The following is a 23,875-nucleotide window of genomic DNA, read 5'->3' as shown; positions in this document are numbered from 1 at the left end:
GTCAGTGCTGGCAAACTACATTATTTTCACTCAGTGCAAGAATATTCATCGTCTAGTTGCCAGCAGTGTGAACCCAGAAAAGTTGAGTACCCCAAAGGTTTATGTTGGAAATGTAAAGTACGGGTCCCCAACACAAAGAAACAGCTGGATGCTAACTTGCATATGTTGGGCAATTTGCAAAATTAGCATGAGTTGCATTATTTAGCATATATAAATACACCTTGATAATATGCGGACAATTGCAAAAACATTTGGTGTCGTTTTGGAGGTTATTGAGGCTGTTGAATCCATTTCTGACATTATTAGGATAAGGCAACTTCCTGTTTAAAACAGATTGTTTTAATCCTAAAAATGTCAGAAATGGATCCAACATCCTCAACTACACCTTACTGATGTCAATAGACTGACAAGTAAGCACAGCAGAGACTGGGGAGTCACGACGCTAACAAGAACTTCTAATCAGAGTTTAAGATTAAAAACAAATAATCGCAGCAGCATTTACAGTTTTGTTAGGTGAAGCAACTTAAATACACAATCTGCACCAGCAATAGGGCTCGATACAGGCGAATGAAAATGTGGATATGCATTTTATTAGTGCCTTTCTATTCTTCTGACATCCCAATATTTACCCATTCAAACACATTCAAAGACATTCGTACATGCTTCGTATCAGGTTCTGATATAATGCTCATTCACAAAACCAATAATAGTATAAGCAGTATTGAGGGTTTTGTTCTTTGTATTAGTTTTAATAATAATAACAATCAAAGGCATTACCTTTAACTTACACATACAAAAAATAAATAAAGTACATTTATTTGTCTCCCTCTCTGGACTCCAGCTCCCATCAGCCCTCAGTGGAGGCGTGGCCGGAGATGATGCTGACAGCAGAGGGGACTCCAGGTGACGGTTGGTTGGTTCGTCAGGGAGGGGTGGGTCCAGACCCTGTGCTGCGGCAGCTGCTGGGGAAGGACACGCTGGGTCCCAGGGAGAGGCTGCCTCCGGCGGGGGGCCCCGTGGCCCCTGGGGCCCGCAGGCCGGGGCTCGTGGAGAGGAGAGAGCTCAAACTAGCCAGACTCAAGCAGATCATGCAGCGCTCTCTGAGCGAATCAGATTCAGACGGTTATCCACCAGAGGAAGGTAAAACTCAAGACGCCTCTGCCTCAAACACACTGCGACCCGATAGGCCGTCCCACCTGCCAATCACAGAGGAGGAGCCAGCGCCAACCCAACTTACCCTGATGAATAGGAAGCCCCTCCCCTCCTCCATCTCCTCCTCGTCTTTTTCTTCCACAGCTGAGAGGAAGCTGGCGTTTACTCTCAGCGGGTCCAAGTCAGCGGATAGCGTCGGAGTCAACCCCTCCCCCACCTCCAGCGACCCCGAGGCGGCCGACGGTAAAACTCCAGACGCTCCCGCCGACCTCCACGACGGCGCTAACGGGCAGAAGGTTGCCACCAGCCCCAAGAGTGCCCTGAAGTCGCCTTCGTCTCGCAGGAAGACATCTCAAAACCTCAAACTGAGGGTCACCTTCGACGAGCAGGTGCACAAGAACACCACTCAGGAGGCAGAGCAGACCAAAGGGCATCATGGGAAGGAGAGGACTCCAACAGGAAGCTCTGAAAGCAAGCGGTCGTTCGGGGCGTTCCGCTCCATCATGGAGACTCTGAGCGGAAACACAAACCACAACAACAACAACAGTCAGCCAGGCTCCACCTGTCAGAACTCATCCGGCAGGAAGACAGAGAGTAAAGGCAGCCCAGCAGGAGGGGGGGGGGCCCGGGGCAAGAGCAAAACCAGTAATGTTTAACTAACCAGTGCCCCCTGAAGGACAGAGAGCCCATAGCAAACAAAACACAGCAGAGTACACAGAGAGAGGCAGCCAACATGAGAAATGTATCGTGAGTAACCTAAAGAAGGGTGTCATTTTTTCTTTTTCATCAAAATTGAACACGTATACTGAACACTTTCACTAACAAACAGGGCAGGAATCAGCAGAACTTACCGTTTCCAACCATAGCACATATATCTTTAATGTCCATAGAAGGATAAACGTCTATAAATCCATTTAGAAATTGCATGAAATAATACAATTCTAAAAAAAGTTTGGATGTATTCCACAGCTAAGACCCCAGTCAACTTGTTAAAAAATGAGGTCCTATTTGTTTTCCTCACCACTCCTAACCGAGAAATGTCACTGGTCAAGGAAGGAAAGAATAAGAATAAGAAGGAGAATTCATCAGGATTTAGGAAAAGAAAATGTGGGTGGTGAGAGAATCCGACTGCTCTTAGACTGGGCGACGTGTTCAGGATGCTGATTAGCTGAAGTCCGTTTTAAACTTTATACACTATATATCTGTTATATTGCAACTACACGCCGATTAGGAAATTAATTGGTCTTTTGGTAATTTATCACCGATAAAATGAAATCAATACATTTCATTTCACTTGGACTTAAAAGTAAATTAGTGAAGGTGACTTTTCGATGAAGACCATTAAAAGTTCAAATGTTCATCTTAAATCTGGGTAAACAGCATTTGTTCTCTTTTACCCATAATCCCCCAACATTACTTCCTCAAACATACTTGATTATATACTAAATAATTCCTTAAAAAGGTTTCAGGCAACTTTTTGAATAAAAAAACCTTTACTCAAGGTCCACTGGCGATCTTTTTATAGATCTTGTCACTCCAAGAAACAGTTTGAGTTAGGATTATTTCACTTTCACACTCTTATGAACAGTTTAAAGTTAATTATTTGTTTCAGTTTGCTTAGCATATGTTTCTCATGTTCTTTGCTTCCTATGTTTGACTCTTGATGTTTTTTCTACAGTTTAAGACAAACAAAGCTGTTGCTGTTTGTTTTCTTGTTCAAATGCGTTAAATCACTACAAATGAATAAGAACATAATAATGTGTTTTTAATGATACTGAAGCAATTGCTTTTATTGAAGGACTGAAAAAAGTTGGAGTATTAATCAGCGTCCTATAGAAATCTCACATCAGCAAAAAAAAAAAATTTCATACATTTTGAATTTCTTCACATTTAAGGTTACATTGGTTTACTTAAACTAAAAGGTGTCAAATGTTTTTTCTAAACAGAAAGCAAAGTTGCTCTGAACTCCACTAAAGATGAAGTATTAGTATTTATGTTTATGCACACATATGATTTGAAAAAAAAGTGGTTACAATTGCGCACCTGGTTAACGTGCACCAGCACAAATAGTTTAATTTTAATTTTCCTTTGCATCATATTCCACATTTTCTTGTTTTTTTTCATGGGTATTATCTATGCAGTATTTTTGGCATGAAGTGGACTTTACTTGTGTGATGTGTTTGAGACAAGGAGGTTTAAGGATGCTCCTTCTAGCGGCGGACAAACGGCAGACCTTATGAACTTTAAGAGACAGAAGTTGGTAATTCCAACTCCAGAGATGTTAAACTCCTGACAAACTTTCCCGAAGCTTAAAACCTGACAACTGGGGCTGTTTCAGTGTGGCAATACTTGGTAGCTGGAATTACGATATTAATTGTAAATAACTAAATAATGGGCAGGAATGAGTCCTAAACCCGGACATAAGTTAGCGTTTTAGCGCTTCCGGGCTTCCTCATATCAAAGTCAATGCATTTATGAATACATTTTTGGTTGGGTACCCATCACAAGTTTGAGAGATTTTCACGTTTTGTACTACGACAACAAATGTGCAGATTATCCTGCCAAACAAAATATGTTAGTATTGAGACTCTTAAGCCTTACTAGCAGCTTCAAGAGGAAGCAACCTCAAAGTTTACCAGGGTAGGACAGAACTGTTCTGTTCAGCAGGATAATCCCCACATATCGCGATTACCAGAAGTAAAACCTAATGTTAGGCTACATTACGGTCACATTTCTTCATGTAAACACCGCTAAGCTAAAGGAGGCTAATGTTTGGCGTGATGACGTTTAGTTGTCTCATTTAGTCACTTGTTTGTTAAAATGATAAATGATACAAATACAGAATTCAGCCTTGGCTCTCTTTGTTGCTTTGGCAGAACCTGGATCACACCTGTTATGTGTAGTTTCCATGTTTAGGGTTAATGCAAATACTGTTTTTGGTTCCGATGAAGCGGAATACTTCTCATTGCTTAGATCTGTGAGACTCTGGTGTGTTTTCTACTCAGATTTATGTCTAGCTTTACACACTCTTTGGCTGTTGAGGTTATGATGGTGGATATTTTTGAGGCAGTGGATTCTGGGAGGATTTCCTGCATCCACTTTGCTGGTTCTGACTTTTTAAAGGTACAGTCCAACATAAAAAGGTTGGCAGCTTCATCTGTACATTTTAATGATTTAAGTGAAGAAAAAGAATGTGGGATTTCTTATTCGGTTAAAACTTAATCCATTTGTTAGTTGGTTAAATGTGAGGGTCTTTGAAACTTCCTGGAAATAAGGATTATTTGTTACCTTCCAAATGATGCATCCAGTTATTTAATTCCAATAAATATAATGGCTTGCAAATAATACATAATATATTTCCAAATGTAATAATATGACTAAATATGAACTTGGTTTTAAATGGATCCTTCATTCATATTTCAACATAGCAAGCTACAATAATTTGCCTATATTTTTCTTCATAATCGGTTCTTTCCAAGGAAACTGAGTGTTGCCAAACTTTTTTAGGGAAGTTTTCCAGACTCCATTGCCTCAGAATCAAGTTCACTGCCAAAACAATCAGTGTTATGTCTATGGGTTTATTTGTGTCTGTGAGCTTGTCTTTAAAATGCAGTTTATTTTATTCACAGTTTCTTTATTTCAAGCATTCCTTCAGGAAGAGGAAGGCATCTCTGCATTGTATAACAGAAACAAACTGAACTCGTCCTCTCTGTTTTCTGTTTACTATGAACTCTTGAGACGGAGAGTGTTACTGCATTCTTTCAGAACAAAACGACGCAATATCAGTGAAGGTATGAGGAGACTGTCCGATGTGAACTTAATGTGCGATCCTAAGAAGTGAAAAAGAAGCTGAACGAGTGGGACAATGTTTCAAGAACATTACAATTAAGATTTGTAATCACATTGACTTTTCTTGACCATCCACTGATGTTTCTTTTTGTACAGAATGACAGACATTTGTTATTTGACATTAAAGCACCACACAGGTGTTTTGCATCTTTTCAGCTGAGCACTTCCTTTGCATGACTTCATTCTACTGTTTGCCTCTTAATCATTATACGATTGTTGGCTTAATATCACTTTACTTTTTCCTAGGAAGCCATTGGTCTTTAGTTCACTTCTTTGAGAACCAACCAGCAAAGACCTGACCCTTCTGTCTGCTGCTGTACCACAAGTCAGTATTGAACTCAGCACCTTCACTTCAGTAGTTCATGAGTAAAGAAAACGAGGGGTTACGTATAGTAACCCTTGTTATATAAGCACAGGTGGAGCCCTCTACTGGACGCTATGGGTACTACCCCTTGATCATATCATGCAAGCATTCATCCACTGAGACTTCTATAAACGTTGCCGGCCCCGGGGCGGGCCTACCTGAACGCACGCGCATCTCACCGTATAAAAGGAGGCCTCGCCTCCTGACTGTCATCCTACACCTCTCTTCAGCGAGCGGCATAGGACCGACAGTAGAGGGTTCTGCCTGTGCTTATATAACAAGGGTTACCATACGTAACCCCTCGTTATATCTCTCACAGGCTCTGCCCTCTACTGGAGTCTATGGGTACAGTGGGCGGAGCCCCGATGTATACACGTGCTCTCGTCCAACAAGACCGTTCCACCCCACTGCCCCTGACTGGCTTTCTGGTTAGCAGCCGATGCACCGCACTAGGGCTGGGCGATATATCGAGTTTACACGATACATCGTGGATTGCACTCCATGCGATGTCGTAAATGACCACATCGTGAACATCGAGTATTATGTTGTCAAATCAATTTCCCGCCGCGGCCAAAATGAGCTTTCCTTTCTCCCTCATAGACACAGTCACACACGCAGGCACACACGCAGGCCCCGTCTAACTTGCACACAAACATTACACACATGCACAGTGACAGAGAGCAGGGCTCGACATTATAAATGGCCCGCTGGCTCGGAAGCACTATTTAGACACCCCGGGCCAGCATAACGTACTTTCCACTTGCCCGCTCGGGCCACTAAAAATATTGCTTAAAAAAAAAAAAATTGTCCAGTGGTATAGGTACTTTGACAAGCAATTTTGTTAAATTGTTTCGTTTATTAACGCTACAACATAGCGTTTCGTGAGGCGGTTGTCGTTGTTGGTTGAAAGGCAAACGGGAGCCTGCTAGCGTTGGCTCCGCAGCAGCTGTTTGCTGCAGAGCCAGCGCGAGCAGGTTCCCATTTGCCCGTGAGCGCCGGGCAAAAAACTATCTTCAAATAAAAGAAAGTCACCGGAGGAGTTAAAGGAGAGTGACAGGGAGCATGAGAAGAAGAGGGAGAGAAAGTTTCAGCCAGCTTGATCGATGGAGTTGGCTTCTAGTGGTGCAGCGACGCGTCCTAAAACCCTTTTATAATCTATCGATTAGATTTATGATTCTAAAATTATAAAAGTAGGGTAGACATGTGGAGATTATCCGGCTGAACAAAACGTGCATTTATCAAACAGGTTTGTTTTCCACAGACCTTATTTCCAGCTATTTTCCAAAACCCTGTGGAGAAATCCCATTGCTTTTTTGTCGAGGGAACCAGCAGCTTCCTTCCTGGTTTAGGACGCGTCACTGCACCTCTCAATATGATGCCAATATAAACAAGGTCTTCTGTCGGCTCTGTACATCAATGCCGACCTATGCTGACAAGTAAGTGAAGATTAGAAAATATAAAGGTATTGGCTTTAGGGAAATGTCCCAGCAGTTTAGGAGAATGAAGGTTATAATCTAATCTAATACATAGCCATAACATGTCTAACTCCTGATAATGACAGGAAGACAGAAAGCGCATTATACTAATAATAATAATAATACTACTCATAATAATAGCAGACATTTTTGAACAATGACCACAATATCATTATTTTCATAAACCAAATATGAACAATTGAGGAAAATGAGGAAGAACTGATGATTCAAATGTTGTAGTACAAGTAGTAATGTAGTTAGTGCATAAATTACTATTGCAACAAATGTGTTAATTTTCTTCATTATTAGTCGATTTTTTTTAATGCAGACATATGTTGCAGGGACTACTAGAATCATCATACTGGCGTGACTGTAAACATCAGGGGGTTAAATAAAAAAAAAATATTTTAGAGGACATTTCAGAATATCGCGATATATATCGTAAATCGCGATATAGTCAGTAAATATCGCGATATCATTTAAAGACCATATCGCCCAGCCCTACACCGCACCCTCCTTTACCTCGGTTGGGAGAAGTCTGGGCCGCGGCTGACAGAGCACACTCCGACGCGATTACCTCGCGAAAAGTGTGCTCGGAAAAAACACTAGGCAGATGGAAAGAGTCCCCAGCCCTGTGTGGGCTCACTGTGCATCACCTCTCACAAGTCCCTAAGGAGCACGGGGAGAGCGCAAGTGCCCCATGTCCCACACTCAGACACTGACCCTGTGCAGAGTGTGTGTGGACTATAGTGTGGAGGGCTCTCCCTTCCTGATCCTCAGATGCCCACTGACCCACAATAACAGTATTACATCCCTATAGTACAGAATCAACCCTGTTTTTTTTTAATTACGTTCCCACAGAACTAAACTGCATTCTCAATTACGTTTAGCTAAAAACGTATTTTCTCTCACGTTACGTTCGTTATGAACGTATCTCAAATACGTTTGTTTTCTACATATCTTCTAGAAACATATTTTCTCCCACGTTACGCTTCTTATGAACGTATCTTAAATACGTTTATTTTCTACATATCTTTGCCATTTATTGTCTTGCTTATAATAATGATAATAGTCATTTATAAATATCCTTTTAGAGCACACATTTGAAATCAGTAGGCGAGGCTGTAATTTCGCCAGCTGTTACTCTCATGAGCGAGGCAGAAAATAATAGTTTTAACATGCCAAAAAGCTGCTGTCGTTTATTGCACCTCAAACATTAAAACAAATCCAGAGTTACGTGTTTCTGTACTTCCTCTAAGAAGAAAGGACAGTAACAGAAGATCTCTGTGACGCCAGATGTGGTGTTTTTAATGCGATATGATATCCGAAAAAAAAATCAGTTTAGGATGGCCGAAGACACTACACTACCCATAATCCCCAGCTATCGTTTGGGACTAGAGTCCCGTTGACAAACCCCGTGATTAATCTTCAAGTTCTGGGATTGGATGTTGGAGTGGCAGCGCGCCAAGGTCACGCCGAGCGTCAAGCTCTATGAAATGGAACGAAACCATGGCAGACTACTCAAAACTGGACTCGAACGCCCCCCGAGAACTACACATGCTGGCTATTGTGTTTCGCGACTCTATGGCACGTCTCTACTGGGAATTGTAGTTTTAAAAGACGTTTTCGTTTTCCCCAAAATTAGAAGTGACAGTATTAAACTGTGTACAGCCCTGGAGGTTTAGGCGATAGGAAACACATTGGTGTGTACAAATTTAAAACATGTAATTACTAAATGGGTAAAAATCGCTTGTGTCCATAATGCGCAGCAAGTATATCCCCACATGACAGCTAATTGTTACTTTGTAATTCTACTCCACTACAATTCAGAGGTTAACCTGGTATTTTTACTCCACTACATTTATTTTAATTACTTTGCAGATTCTGAGTAATGATGTGAAATATAAACAACCCTTAAAGCAGACTTTAGTTACACCTGAGTAAAATTCAGGGAAAGGTGATTGTCAAGTGCCAACAATCAGGAGATATTTGATAGTTGGTGCTTGAGAAGACTAAACATTTATCTGCAAATCTCTATAAAGTATATTAATTACTCGTTATTCTCTACTAATAGTTAATTAAAAACTGCATATAATTGCTATTTTGCACATCCCTTTCAAGATTTCAAGATTTTCTAAGGTTTATTGACATATCATACACAACTACAGTGTAGTTATGCAATGAATGAAAAACTTGGGTCACAGATTCCTCAACAGTGCATTACAAGACATCTATCAATATGTATCTATACATCCACTATTAAACTGTCAAATTCTGCACATTTCTTATACTATCTACATACATAAGAGTATAATTAATGTGTATAATATCAGTTAAAATAAGTGCTTCAACATAGTTAACATTGCAGGAAAGCAATATATTAGACGTTAAGTAATTTGTCAGGCTTAATATTTATCTGTAGATTGATACCCCCAAAGCTTTTTATTATTTGAAAGAAGACCTTAACCTAAAGTATTATTTAATGTTTGAATAAAGGTTAATTAGTTTGTCTGTTTTGCACATCGTGCACTAAACTGTTTTATTGTAGAGATCACTTACAGTATCTGCTTGATTTTTTATATTCTATATTTCTATCGTTGACCTTCTACTCTCCCCCTATGAAAGCATGTACTCTTAATATCTTTTTCATCAAATAACATTATTCAAAAAAATAACATTCAACTAAAATAATTCAATAACGTGCTTTAACCACTAGGCGGTTCACACAAGGTACACACAAGGTACACACAGCATACTAATAATAACTTTGTATTATTAGTGTAGGACACTTATGTATGTATAACATCTGAAGATGTGTAGTTTTATTCATGTTTTTACATAATTTTACAGGATATTGCTATGCTATTTCTCATGTTTTACTTCTACACATTAATATCTGATTTGTAAAACATCACAGACAGAAAGGCATATCCATCATTTAATGGTAAGCTATTGAAATTGTGATTCCATAGATGTGTCTCCCATCACCCAAATCCCCTGACTATTCTCTCAACTCAGTATTTACATTCTTATATTCAAAGAAAATCAGTAATATCTTTAAAAACTACAAGTCCTTTTCTATCAGCTGTGCACCGTTATGGTGTAAATATAACCTATCTACCAACTGGATCAAATACAAAAGTCAGCCCAATTAATGTTGATACTGCAAGGAGACGTATTTTGTGAAAAGAAATGCAAGATGTTGTTTAATTGTTGATATATTTATAATCCACGTCACATATTCAGTTTTGGCGGCAGTTCTTCAAGTTTGTCCAGAAGTCTTCTCATCAGGGCTCTATAAATAAAGAACTACGCCAGATGTGTAATATTTAATGCAGCCAAACCGTGTATTACAATGCCTTTATGTGATGACTTCCAAAGAGAAAAGCAAGCACACTCGGAATAAAGTGTTGTTTTATTGTTTCTTAAAATGTTTTCAAATATCATATCGCATTAACATCATATCCCAACATGCATTGCGGCTAAAACATCCAATCAACGAGTTTCAAGCTGAGGATCTTGGGTAATCTGTTCAGTGGGTTTGTGGCATGGTTTGTGGTGTGTATAGGCCTATACGTCTGTTTCCGGTGACTTTATTTACGGCAAAAAAGCATGCTAAAAAGCCCAAGATTATAAAATTGAACGAATAAATAAAAACAAGGATAATTGAAAAGATTGTCCCACTCTTGACCTAACAATCAACATTGGCCCCTCTGTTGTTTCCCCGACTCAGACTGCAAGGAATCTAGGTGTGACTCTAGATAACAAACTGTCCTTCACTGCAAACATTGCTGCTACAACCCGCTGCTGCAGATACACTCTTTACAACATCAGGAGGATACGTCCCCAGCTGACCCAGAAAGTGACGCAGGTTCTGGTCCAGGCTTTCGTCATCTCACGCCTAGACTACTGCAACTCCCTCCTGGCTGGTCTACCTGCATGTGCGATCCGACCTCTGCAGCTCATCCAGAATGCAGCGGCTCGTCTGGTCTTCAACCTTCCTAAATTCTCCCACACCACGCCGCTCCTCCGCTCCCTTCACTGGCTTCCAGTAACTGCTAGAATCCACTTCAAGACAATGGTACTTGCGTACCATGCTGCGAATGGATCTGGCCCTTCCTACATCCAGGACATGGTTAAACCGTACACCCCAGCACGTGCACTCCGCTCTGCATCAGCCAAACAGCTCGCTGCACCCGCAAAGCGAGGGGGACCCAAGTTCCCATCAGCAGAAACTTGTGGGTTTGCTATCCTGGCTCCAAAATGGTGGAATGAGCTCCCCATTGAAATCAGGACAGCAGAAAGCTTACACATCTTCCGGCGCAGACTGAAAACTCATCTCTTTCGACTCCACTTCGAACGATAGAACTATTAACAAAGCACTTGTATACTAATAAAGGACTGGCTTATCTAAAACCAGTTGAGTAGCACTTGAAATGTTTTAGCTCTATGAAACCTGATGTACTTATATGATTCTGTTTTCTTCAAGTTTGTATTTTGTTGGTCAAACGCACTTATTGTAAGTCGCTTTGGATAAAAGCGTCAGCTAAATGCAATGTAATGTAATTGTGTGTTATTGTTGAGTAAATAATAGTGTGTTATTTAGAAAAGAATAACAAATTAGAAGGAAAAAAAGATTTTCAAAAATACAGATTTCAGTATTTTGAGGCTCTAAGCCCCACTTCTTTTCCTCACAGACGGGAAAAAAAGTCAGACATTATACGATTTAAAATAAAAACAAATAAATAAAAAGATAAAACACTGGCATGTAATTTAAGTTAGAATAAATAGAATTGTTTTGAATAATAGATGAGAGTAAAATCTACGTCACTTTACAACCCCGCCCACTTTTCGAATTTAGCGATCACAACGAAAACGGCCAAGACACATATTGAGCCCAGAAAATGAATGTTATTGAGGGCTGTAAATATAATAAGCCTCTGTCTAAAATGGACAAAATTGTTAGGAGATTTAAAGTACACAGCGGTTCACTCAGCCCTCTCTCCACTTTGTTTTTTCAAATCAGCTGCTCTTCATTATTCCTGCTGCTATATTTGACGAGTGGTACAAATATGTTTTACCACAAGTTCTTAAGAAAACTGATTCTGTTGGACTCGGTTCTAGTTTGACTTCTACCAGAAATAAAATGAAGTACTTTTACTGTGTACTTTGTGAGTAATCCTCTGTCAAAGTCCCCTCCTTAGTAGCCTACATAATGCATGTTTTTCTGCTGTCTTAGAATGATACAAATATAATTTTACCATTATTTCTTAATGAAATTGATACTGTTTGAATTTGTATTAGTTAGCCTATTACTTACAATACATTGAAGTACTTTTACTGTGTACTTTTTGAGAAATACTGTCAAAGTCCCATGCTGAGAACAAAATCAATCCACTTCTGCTAAGTTTGATGAGGGAATTCTTTTTTTTTGCCATTAGTTCTTCGTGAGATTGATCCTGTTGGACTCATTACTAGTGAAACTATACCCCCACAAGTACTATGAAGTACTTACTGTGTACTTTTCCAACAATCCTCTGTCAATGTCCCCTCCTGAGAACAAGAATGCATGTTTCTCTGCTATTTTGAATAAGTGTTAAAAAACCTTTCTTCATGAGACTGATATTGTTGGACAGAGTATTTTAAGAAGATGGTAGACTGCACACTGACAAACTCTGTCACTCTTGTTGCCCTCTTATGATGCTGCTGTCTCTTAATATATAATTATTCCTCCGCCGCTAGTTCGTACCTCGCAGATTCTTCAGTTTCATCGGCCTCATCCTTCCACCAGTCCCAATCAACGCCTCCAGCACACTTCCAGTGTCTGACTCCATATGACATTGTCCTGATGCTGTAAGGGTGATGCCCCATGATCACACAATGACCCCTCTAAAGTCTGACTGCCAAGGACCTCATATTATGTATGTCATTAATGTTACATCACCCATTATAACAATTTTCTTTCCTTTTTTCACTTCTCTTAACTGAATAGCCCTGTCTTTAAGTATAATACAATGTAAAGTCCTTTTCCTGCACCATTTTAAAGCTTCCAAACAGGCATTTTTACTGTATGTGTTTGGAGAAATGACACAATCATTGGCCCAGAATTGTAATCAGTGTGCGAAAAAGTACACGTCCCACCGTCCGGGACGTGTTATTTACAATATCTGACAAGTAGATCTTTCAATTGACTTGTCCGGCGGACAAGTGACGTTTTTCGCCCTGATTTATTGAAAAATTATTGATAAATTCAGTTTACAAAAGGCAGAACTCATTCGCAAATTGTACGTGTCCACCATTGTTCGTTTAGAAATGTTAGTTTCGGTTCTGCTTGTCGATTCCTAAGGAAATGCATCTCGCCGCTGTCTGTACAGTTAGACGGGGGCGGGGCGGGAAGTGTAGCACAGTGGCAGAGTTGGGAAGCAAAACTCGGTTCCGAGTAGGAACAAGAAATAACAATTGGCCGGCCCCGGGATTGATAAGAGTTGTGAGGAAAGGAGGCCGAGCCCCGCGGACCGCAGCTCTCTCTAGTCTATGCTCCGTATCAGCTGATCGCTGCACGGTGCGGCTCAGCGTCTCTCTCTCTCTCTCTTTCTACACACAGCGGATCTGCTGCCCGTTTAACAGCCTCATCTTTGTCAAACTTTCTTATGTTCTTTCTTTAACGCGTAATGAAGGTTATTAAGCGTTTTAGCTCCTGTGTTGTTAATATTGACCGCCATTTCATTTATGAAGTGAAGCAGCCTCCCTGTGTCCTAGCGCTTTCCTCACATCCCCGGACCCCCAGACTCGGAGGAGCAAAGGGATGTCAGTATTGTTTATGAAGCAGGGTATAGAAAGTACATTATTGAAATGAAAATACTATTTATTTACTTTTACAAACAGTGAGCAGCTGGGCAGCTGCAGCATGTGTATTGCAGGACATGTGTAAGCGTGCAAGCGTCTTTGAGTTGTAGAAAAGCGCTAGGCCTATAGGCTATAAATATAATGTATTATTATTATTATTATTATTATTATTATTATTATAAGGCCTATGCGTTGAACATGTGTGGTTGGACTCTGTCTCACAGGCAGGTTGCAGTGTAACATCAGAGGAGACTGGGCCAATTGTACATTCTCAAACTGCACCACTTAAAACTAAATAAACAATGCAGAGATTATTTTTATATAATTGTATTCAATAACCGTAATAGATTAAACAGTATGAAGTGATTTGTAAATAGGAATACAGATTTGACTTAATGTTTTCATAAATATATTTTTATCCCAGTTTTTCATGGGACTTATTTTTACCCTCTCAAAGAACCGGAATCGAGAACCGAAAATGACTGGAATCGAAAAGCAGAACCGGAATCGTTAATCCAAACGATACCCAACCCTATGTGTGATGCAGTAAAATCTCACCGCTCACTTACGTTAGCGGTGTCGTAAAACCGTGGGAAAATGTAAAATACGATGGAGAAGAAGAAGATTCCAGTGGCCCCAATTTGTGTTCATTCTGGACAAGTGAAAAATGTATTCGGACAAGTAAATTGCCAAACTCACTTGTCCATGGACAAGTACTCTCTAAAAACTTTTTCTCACACTGTGTACTTGATAAACTCTGAATCTTGTGGTGCTTGAAAAAATACACACCGGCTAAGCTGGCCAGGTTATATATATGCCTTTTTTGGAGCCCTTTTTTGCAATATTTATAAAATGTCAGTAGTTATTTAAACAAACCACTATCTGAGGATAATACAAGCAACTATAAAACACCCTTTACTAGAGAGCCATTGAAGCCCATGAAGAATGTATCCTTTCAAAAATCTTTTCAACTGCTGTAAGTTAAGGCACTGTCTGTGCAGAACATTTGAAATATTCTTCATTTGCAGTATTTAAAAATACAAGTGTTCAGAAAGACTGCATCAATTATATGCTATATGTAAATATTGATATTATATATATCAGCGACGTGCAGTGAGGGGAGGCAGAGCCTCACCTGTCATACTCCAATGTAACGGAAAAACAACTAAAGAAAAACTAAATAGTAATAATAATAAAATGTCTCCACTGATCTATGATGTAAGTGTGATTTCTGTATGATTCCAATCGCTTTTTAAAGTCAAAATCAACAAATTTGCCAAGCTCCGCTACAACTACGGGTAGCGATGAGAAGTGAGGCAGGGACGAGCTCTGCCTCTCGTAAGCCCACAGTAACTTGCTGGACCACGGGCACTAATTTAGCGCGGGCACTTATTTTGTGAGCGCGCTCAAGCCAGTTACTGTGGGGTGAGGTGAGGCACAGATGAGCTCTGCCTCACCTCAGAATGTGTCAACCCACAGAAACTGTCTGGAAAGCGGGCCCTAAGCGCATGCCTGTTACCTTCTCACTGTAGGTCACCAATCAGTGGCGGCCGGCCCATAGGGGCGCTAGGGGCGCCGCCCCACCTCTTCCCACATACAAAACAAATAAATAAAAAATAAATAAATAAAAAAATATATATATTTTATATTTTTTATTTTTAATGAACAAGGTAAATATCATACAATTGGTATCAGTAAAATGTATAATCTACAATAAAATCTTGTTTAAAATTGTCTTACGATGTCTAAAGTTACTGATAAGTCACATGTTTCCTGCCTGGCCTTGCCCTTGGCATTAGTTTATCATTACGGGGCGCTGCCCCCGAGCCAAACAGCAGCAACCAGCACGTTGCAAAAGTCTCAATAGTAAACTGTGCCACCGAAACATAATTTCAGCCTATCAGCGCCGTCAAATATTTTGGTCACGAGGGCGCTCACGTTGGCGCCCACGTTGGTTACGTGCGTTGACGTGAGTTGTTTTTTAGACTCGTGAGGAACTGGGGTAGTATCTATAGCAGGGGTCGGCAACCCCTGGCACGCGTGCCAGCATTGGTACGCGGCAACGTAACCAGTGGCACACTAGGAATAAGTGTGCAAAATATTTAAATTGTATTTTCGGATCCTGAACGAGACCGCCGCCAGAGCGCGCCTCCCCGTTATCTGCAGAAGGAAGCCATGCACGCAACGCAGCCCCGTTCTCTTTATCTCCAGGTGACTTTCTGCCGCTTTCCTCCGTGGTGCAGTGCTGATCGTTTCATCACGGAGGAAAGCACTTCACTAATTGCAGTACCCATAAGGAGCTGTACAAATGCCGCAGTTTTTGCTTGGCTGTGTATTTAGTTGAAAGCCCAGTGGCGATCTGCTCATCTCTCATCGAAATAATATGCTACAAAGGGCCATCTGTGTGTTGAACTTTCCTGTCGGCTCCCAGACCGTAGTCGAGGAGGGAAGAAGCAACAAGCTTCAGGTTCAATAACCCACTTTAGCTTAAATGACTGGAGAGAGGCGAGCTCTTCTTAGGAGGCCTTGCATTTATTTAGCTGTTCTTCTGTTTCACAAAATACATCACAGACCTCTGTTTTTCTGCTGCCTCGTTTCACTTCCAGAAACAAACACACGTTCCCTCACTGTCGCTCTACCATCCACAAACACACATGCACAAGCCACACCCCTCTTTCTCTCTCTCTTAAAGGGACAGCGATCTCATCTCACTCTGCATGACCCTAATATCATAACATGTGTGTTCTGGAGAATCACAGAACGGACGATCGTCCTTATTATTATGCCGTTTAAACCAATTATTTAAATGTGTTTGTTAAATGTATGTAAGTTGCGCTGACAAGTCCACACACTGCTTCCCCGCAGCGAGGCTCCCCCCGCCCTCCTGCTGATAGTTCACGAGCGTCAAGCTCCTCTACCCCCCCCCCCCCCTCCCGTTGATAATTCTCGATCGTTGGCACGCTGATAATTTTTTTTTTTTAAATGGCACTCCATAACAATAAGGTTGCCGACCCCTGATCTATAGTAACGCAGTGTAGGCGGAGCCGTGACGTCATCTTCAATGAGCTCCCCAGAAAAACAACACAGCCGTTAGCTCTTAGCACTCAGAGCTCACAGCTCTTCATATCTGTTCAGAAACTAGACAAAAGTTAAACAAGTACAAACCACATACTGTCTGTGTCATGGCGAATACAGTCGCTGGTTTATTTATGTCTGTATAGGCCGTTGTTGTGAGTGTGGACGGTCGGAGCATTTACAACGTTAGCTTAGCCAAATCTCCATTAGAAAACACGCATTTTAAAAGGTTTTTATCCTGTCGTCTGTCTGTAGACATGTCAAAGCCTTAATTCACAGTAGCGTGGCGAAAAAATTAGGGGAAGCCAATAATACGTCCTTTCTTTTTTTTGGGGGGGGGGGGGTGTGGTGGTCAATGTAATAACGTAACCAGATGAGTGATTACAACGCACGGTATCATTTTACACACATTTGTATCATACAGATGCAGGACTTACACACGCCTGTTATCTAACCGACAGGTCCGCGCGCACTCTCCAGCCGAAACTCTAATAAGCATTCATTCACAAACTAAATCAGGAGACCTTTAACGTTTTACATCCGGTTCGCTCCTTTGTTCCTCGCTGTACACAGCTCCAGTTTGGGCATTGGCCTGTCATCAGATTGCATTTGTTGTTGCTGCTGCTGCAGCGGAAGTTTAGTACAATTATTTTTGATTAAATACTCCAAATCTCCACCCTCCATAATTGCACTTGCTTCAGTTGCTTGCTACTTTCTAACGGCAGTGAGAGTGGTGCAGTGACGCTATCTATCTTCTATCGATTAGATTTATGATTCGAAAATTATAAAAGTAAGGTAGACATGTGGATATTATCCGACTGAACAAAACGTGCATTTACCTAACAGGTTCGTTTTCCACTGACCTTTTTTCAAGCTGTTTTCCAAAATCCTATGGAGAAATCCCATTGCTATTTTGTCGAGGGAAACCGGGCGTAGCTTACTTCCGCTTTTTGGGACGCGTCACTGCACCACTAAGTTGATGCGATTTGATTGGATTGTGAGGCAAGGGAAGCCAGCCGCCTCTGGCTTCCATTGGCATGGCCCTGACCAATCACAGGTTGGCAGGGGCATGACGTGAGCCTCATCTGATTGGTCAATCCCCCCATTTTTTTTCACCAAGGGAAGCAAATTTCGGCTGGCCTCCTCTCGCAACAGAGAGTGCAATCTACTGTTTCACCGTAACATCTAGAGGGGCGCTGTTTCACTCTTTGTAAAATAATCAATGAGAATGGGGGAGAGACGGGCCGGTAGCAACACACAACAAAGAATTTCCGAAACTAAACGAAGTGTTTTCATTTATTTATTAAAATTATAACTACAATCCGAAAAAACAGGGGAAGCCTGGCTTCCCTTGGCCTCCAGGAGAAAACGCCACTGTTAATTCATGGTTTTTACTATCCGGTATCAGTATGTTGTTACTTCGGCATCATTTTGAAACGTGTATTACAATTAAATCACGGTCAAATATGTTCATCTTGTTGTAGTTGTAGCCCCCCTGACAACGATTCTCTCTCTAGCATACTCAGCCCGACTCAGCCTGGAATTTTTCCGTTGCCTGTACCGTGTCACTTTTAGTTTTTAGAAAATATACAAATATTTCACCCGAGTAGTCATCAGTGAATGACTGTACATATTTGTAACCAGAGGCGCGGGAAGGTATTTTGAGTGAGGGTGCTGAGGTGCTGGACTCCAGTGAACACTATTAAGGGCACTATAGAGCCCGCACAAAAGCACTACAGTCCCCACACGCAAACACACAGTACACCCGCGACTGTTACAATGAAGACTCGATAAACAGCTCACGGCATATAGGCAGGGGCAAAGTGCCCCTCCTCTAGGGGGGTCCGGGGGGATGCTCCCCCGGGAAGATTTTTTTAAATATTGAAGTTAAAAGCATCAATCTGGTGCACTTTGAGAGCAACATTAAGAGATCTATGGATACATCTCCCAACATCCATATGAAACACAACTGTAAGCAGATGTTCTTTTTCTTTATGAATATTTTACAAATCACTCCCCTTTCAAACTGTTTTCTTGTTCTACTGCCATATAGTATTTCATAACTGTTTTTCCTTTATTCTCTTATTTTTTTATAACTATAATGATCATATGAAGATGTGCCGCGGAAATAATCTTTTTAATAATTTGTGACCAAACTGTTTGAGACCCACTGAGATAACTTAAACTAAAGTTAACTATCTAAACACTCAGAGAGTCCTTTAGCTCACCTGAGCCCCTCAGTCTGAGAGGAGAGCTCTCCTCCAGCTTGTTGTGGAACAAACAGCTCCGTATGTCCGTTAGTGCAGCTAGCTAACCAGATGCTAACAACACGGTCCCTGCTGCTGGCACCGGTCCCTCTCTCTCTCTCTATCACACACACTAAATGCGCTATTTCCTCACACACACACACAGAGCCGAGCTTGAATGACACAAGCACACTTTTATTTCCATGCAACTCTCTGATTGGTCTGGTGTCTTGCCTCTGTTTCATTCACTGAACACGGGAAATTACAGTCCTGCCGTCCTCTCTAGTGTCTTGATGAGGTTCACGTAAAGCACGGTTAATGTATTATATTATTGAGGTAGAATTGTCCGGGGCTACAAAACATTCGGGGCAGGCCAACATATTATTTTACCAACAATGTGGAATTTATTGGCAACATATTACACAGATTATGCACAGCGGGAGCAGCAATAACCGTCAAATAATAATTCAGACAGGGGAGCTCCGCACCCCCTGCCTGCCGCTAGGGGGTAATGCAGCGCCCTCAGCACCCCCCTTCCCGCGCCCATGTTTGTAACCATCTCTTGACTCTAGCTACTGGACCGGCTAGGTCCGTGTGTACCATTTGTAATGGAGCCTTTGCTCTACTATCAGGGTTTCTATTTCTGGTTTGTGCAAATTTCCCCTGAATACACACCTCACATTCTTGGTCGGGTCTATCTGTTTTGCCCTTGATCTGCATATCTTCAACCACATTTTGCATTTGTAGCACATCGTCATAATTACAGTGGCCTAGTATTTCATGCCACGTCTGTACATCATGGCAAGCATTGCATTTGTCACTATTCTCACCTTCAGTGTGCAAATAATACAACCTGTTGTACACATGAATGTCAAACCTGGTACCGTCTTTGTGTATCAAAGCGTCTTTTCCCTGCTTGAAAACGACCGTGGCTCCGCTGGCGGTCGCTGCCTTCACTGAGAAGATGTCCTGGGGATATGACGGTATAAACAACGCCTTTCTCAGCGTAGTGGTATGTCACCGTCCTCCGCCGTCGACCAGGCAAACCTCTGCTTCTCCCTTGCGCCGAGCGACGCCGTTGCACCGGGTACTGTCTGCCAGAAATTTGAAGATCACGTGACATAGAGGCCAGCCATCGGAATGAATGGTGAAAAAAAACGTAGGGATCCTACAATTTCAGAGGTGTTTTTGTAGAAATACTACGTCCTACGTTGTGGACCAACGTAGTTATTAAACGTTTTTTTGTGAGACTGGGTTGGATAAACCAGACATGAAAGCTGATTGATAACAAAGTCCGGAGCCAAGTTGTGTGAGCTCTTTCAGTAATGCTTGAAGCTTTCTTAACTTTCACTAAGACCTCCCCTAACACTGTCAGATGCCCTCTGCTGGTCCCTGGACCCCACTTTTGACCACAGCTGATCAAGATTGATGTCATGTTCGAATTGTGCTCTCTGGTCATTTAAAGGACGATACATAACCAAGCGTATATTTATTTCCGTGCGCTTCAGCGGCATCAAAAACAGTCACTTAACAGGGCAGGATTTATGGTGTTTGGATAGCAAATTGGCCTTTGATGGTTCCCACGCAGGGTTGGCTGCTTCCCCACAGAGACTAATGGGGTTTGCTCCTAATAGCGTCCCTCAATCATCGCCACCAATATGAAATTTGAGCTCCCCGGCTCACAATTAGCAAAAGAACACAGAGAGAAACGAGGACGTGAAATGTGATGAACGCAGGATTTATCAAGAAGGCCGGTTCATGTAACGAAAAACAAGTGCGATTTGTTTTCTTTTTTTCCCACCCTCTCCCGCTTCTCTTTCCTCCCTTTCTTTCATGGGAGTGGGGGGGGGGGGGTGAAGTTAAACTGATAAATTAGACCTCATTTATTGGACAACAGTTTGAGTCGATACCCAGGGGCCTCTGCTCTGCAGCGTGGACGAGGCTCCGGAGCCGCTAATTGGTTCTCTGTGTGTGGATGGGGGGGGGGGGGGTTTGGAGAGGGGCTGGGTTGGGGGTGTTTAAGGGGGCGGGTGGGTGCATTTGACCGCTGATGCTCACACACATACACAGAAGTGGTTGTGTGGCAGCGGACGTCCACGGCACACGCCATGAAAACGGACGAGACAAGCGCTTGATTTGACAGCCAGGGCGGAGGAGTGGAGTGGGGGGGGAGTCGTATAGATTTTTGTGTCTGTTGTTTTGGCTTATTTGTGTGCTTCTTTTACTCAGTCAATCAAATTTAATTGACACCGCTGGGCTGGGGCTGTAGGCCCCGCGGCATGCTGGGATGTCAGGCTTTTATAGCCAGAGAGAGGAGAGGAGGTTCTTCTGCCTGTGAAGGATGGAGGAGGGGATAAGGGAAAGGGGGGGCAAGGGTGACAATTCTTCAGCCCGTCAACAGCATTAATTAATGAAACAAGAGCGATGATGGATCCTAATAAATACAACCTTTAAGAAAAAAGGTAATTACATGGTGTCCTGTGTGATTCCAGAGCGGCTGATAAACACCATTCGTCTTCTGCTGAGGCCTTCAGATGGACACGAGGCTCCAGGCTCGTTGTTAACATGCAGATCAAACACCATTTGCATTTTGGCCTCGACAACAAGACAACGGACAGTTTGTTTTCAAACAAAGAGCCAAACTTGGCTTTCGATGAAGAAAGAGGACCCAGAACTTCCCCTCTTCTCTGTGTCCGTCAGTCGTTGTCCGTGTTCTCTCGTCAAAACATGGGAACCTTTTGGCTTCACAGTGTGGATGTTACTGATAATATTATAGAGGGCGTCCAGTCAGTCAAGATGTTTGAATAGAATGTATCTTGTGGTATAAATCTGGGTGGTGAAGTAACAGAACAGCCCTTACCTCAGTAAGCCCTCTGGTGACATGGAGCAAGACCCTAAACTAGAGTTCTGAACCCACGTCTTTGTAACCCAACTGAACCCAACTGGCAGTGCCAAAACTCTAGATCTAAGTCCAACCCGAGGCCAGAGGGGTATTTTTTTGCGTCATTACGTCATCTGTCCCGGCTGATCGCCATGCTGAGGCTTGTATTAACCCTTTTGAAATACCCACAAAAAACGGTCAACCCAGAGAAGAGATTACAAATGTGTTGTGCGGATTTACCTCCGGTTGGTTTAAAAAATAAAAGAGAAAATGTTTATGATATTCTTCAAATACAAGACATGACAAAGAGTAATATAATGCCCACACACTGTGGCTTATATTTAGCCTGAAGGAGAATGATAAAACATTACCACCTTCAATGTAACCCTTTACGCCAGGCTTTAACACATTGAGCACATTGATGCTGATGAGCAAGAGACACATTTCTTTAAAAAAGGCACAATTATAAAAAATTACATTAAAAGAAAAAACAGCAAGCTTTGTGCAACAGGACCTTTCAACCCAGACCTGAACACAACGGGTTCCAATTATGTTAAAATTATTGTTCCCTGTCTATTTCTAATGAAGCTCTACTGTACAGTCATGTACCAAAAATAAGAAGCGTATTTTGAACGGCAATAGTTTCCCAAACAGGAAATCTTTACTTTGATATTTAGCAAGAACAAGTATTAGAGTTTAGGTCATGATGATGGAAGAGAGCATCTCTCTTTCAACTCATCTAAACATATTGACATGTTTTCTTGGGAAATTCTGACATTTTATTTTAAATAAATTACATCATGTGATTAAGGTAGACTTAGAATTTAAATTCGGAAAGTTTGAATCATTTACCCAATTTTTTTGTTTTCACGTCATTCACAAGTTTCCTTTAAAAAATAATAGCGTTTGGACAATGTACATATATATTTGATCATTATAACCTATATAATTTTTAAACTGTATATAACAGTACTATTTTTCCAAAACCAAATGTACAGAGAACAAGAGCTGTTAACCAATTTCATTGATATAAGATACATCTTAAAGTATACAAATACTTTACAAATGTAAAACAAATATATATATATAATATATATATATATAAAAAAAGAGACTTATCGTTGCCCCTCTGGTGCAACGTGATCGGTATTTGCATTAAATGTTTCCTGATGTAAACTGTGCTGCTGTCTGCCGGTCTGTGCTGCTGTCTGCCGGTCTGTGCTGCTGTCAGCCGGTCTGTGCTGCTGTCTGCCGGTCTGCAGTTCCCCGGCAGGGTCAGCTGGGGGCAGCATTGCAGTTGTTAACCTCCAGCAGCAGAAACTCCAGACCTCCAACAGCAACACTTGTGCTCTTCAGCAGCCGTTTGGCATTTAGCTCTTCTGTCACGCAGTCGATTTTGTTGATTCCGAGCATGAAAACAGCAGCGGTACCTTGTTAAAGTGTTTGTTTGGCCTTCAGACTGTTTGTCCCCGGAGGACCGACTCACTGGGAGCACATATCATGAATAACCTGCAGTAAACTGGTGTCTTATTTTAATTTGCCTCTGTAATTGACAGTGGGCTCAGTTTCTTTGTGAGTGCAGAGTCAGTTTGTGACCCCGGAGAGATAAGGACCGTTGTTGATGATGTTCTGGAAAATGTCAGAAACACACGAGCGTTAAACTCAAAGATATGATTGATTTTTATTCTCCCCAATTTCTTCGAAGTTGTTGTTTGTGAACAGCAGGTTTTCTTTAACAAAATGTTAAATGTTACGTTTAGTTTATGCAGTGCTTTTAGTAAACTGTGTATGTTTCATCAAGTTGGTGAAGGTTTTTTTAAATGCTGCATTAAATGTTTCTCCTAATGGGAGTGTTTTGGGCCGTTGTAGCGCGTTTGCACTTATCGGCCACCATACAACATACAAACAAACAAACATATGATAAACACACACACTTAAAGGAAAGAGAGGGCAAGGGTTGATTGATGTTTTACCCAATAGTTAGTCC

General features: G+C 41.5%; 1 protein-coding gene across 2 annotated transcripts in view; it reads left to right on the top strand.

Annotated features, from left to right (window-relative positions):
- Nucleotides 1-5,153, top strand: part of sncaip (synuclein, alpha interacting protein) — a 28,519-nt gene extending 23,366 nt beyond the window's left edge. For both annotated transcript variants that reach the window (XM_079686829.1, XM_079686828.1), the window contains exon 13: nt 842-5,153. In XM_079686829.1, coding sequence (XP_079542955.1) covers nt 842-1,808 — 967 coding nt within the window. In that variant the 3' untranslated portion in view covers nt 1,809-5,153. The remainder of the gene's footprint in view (nt 1-841) is intronic.
- Nucleotides 5,154-23,875: the final 18,722 nt, after the last annotated feature.

Source organism: Notothenia rossii, assembly GCF_949606895.1.
Source record: "Notothenia rossii genome assembly, chromosome: 6".
In the NCBI taxonomy this organism is placed as follows: domain Eukaryota; kingdom Metazoa; phylum Chordata; class Actinopteri; order Perciformes; family Nototheniidae; genus Notothenia; species Notothenia rossii.
The sequence above is the reverse complement of the archived record's forward strand: the minus strand, read 5'-3'. Positions and strand labels throughout refer to the sequence as shown.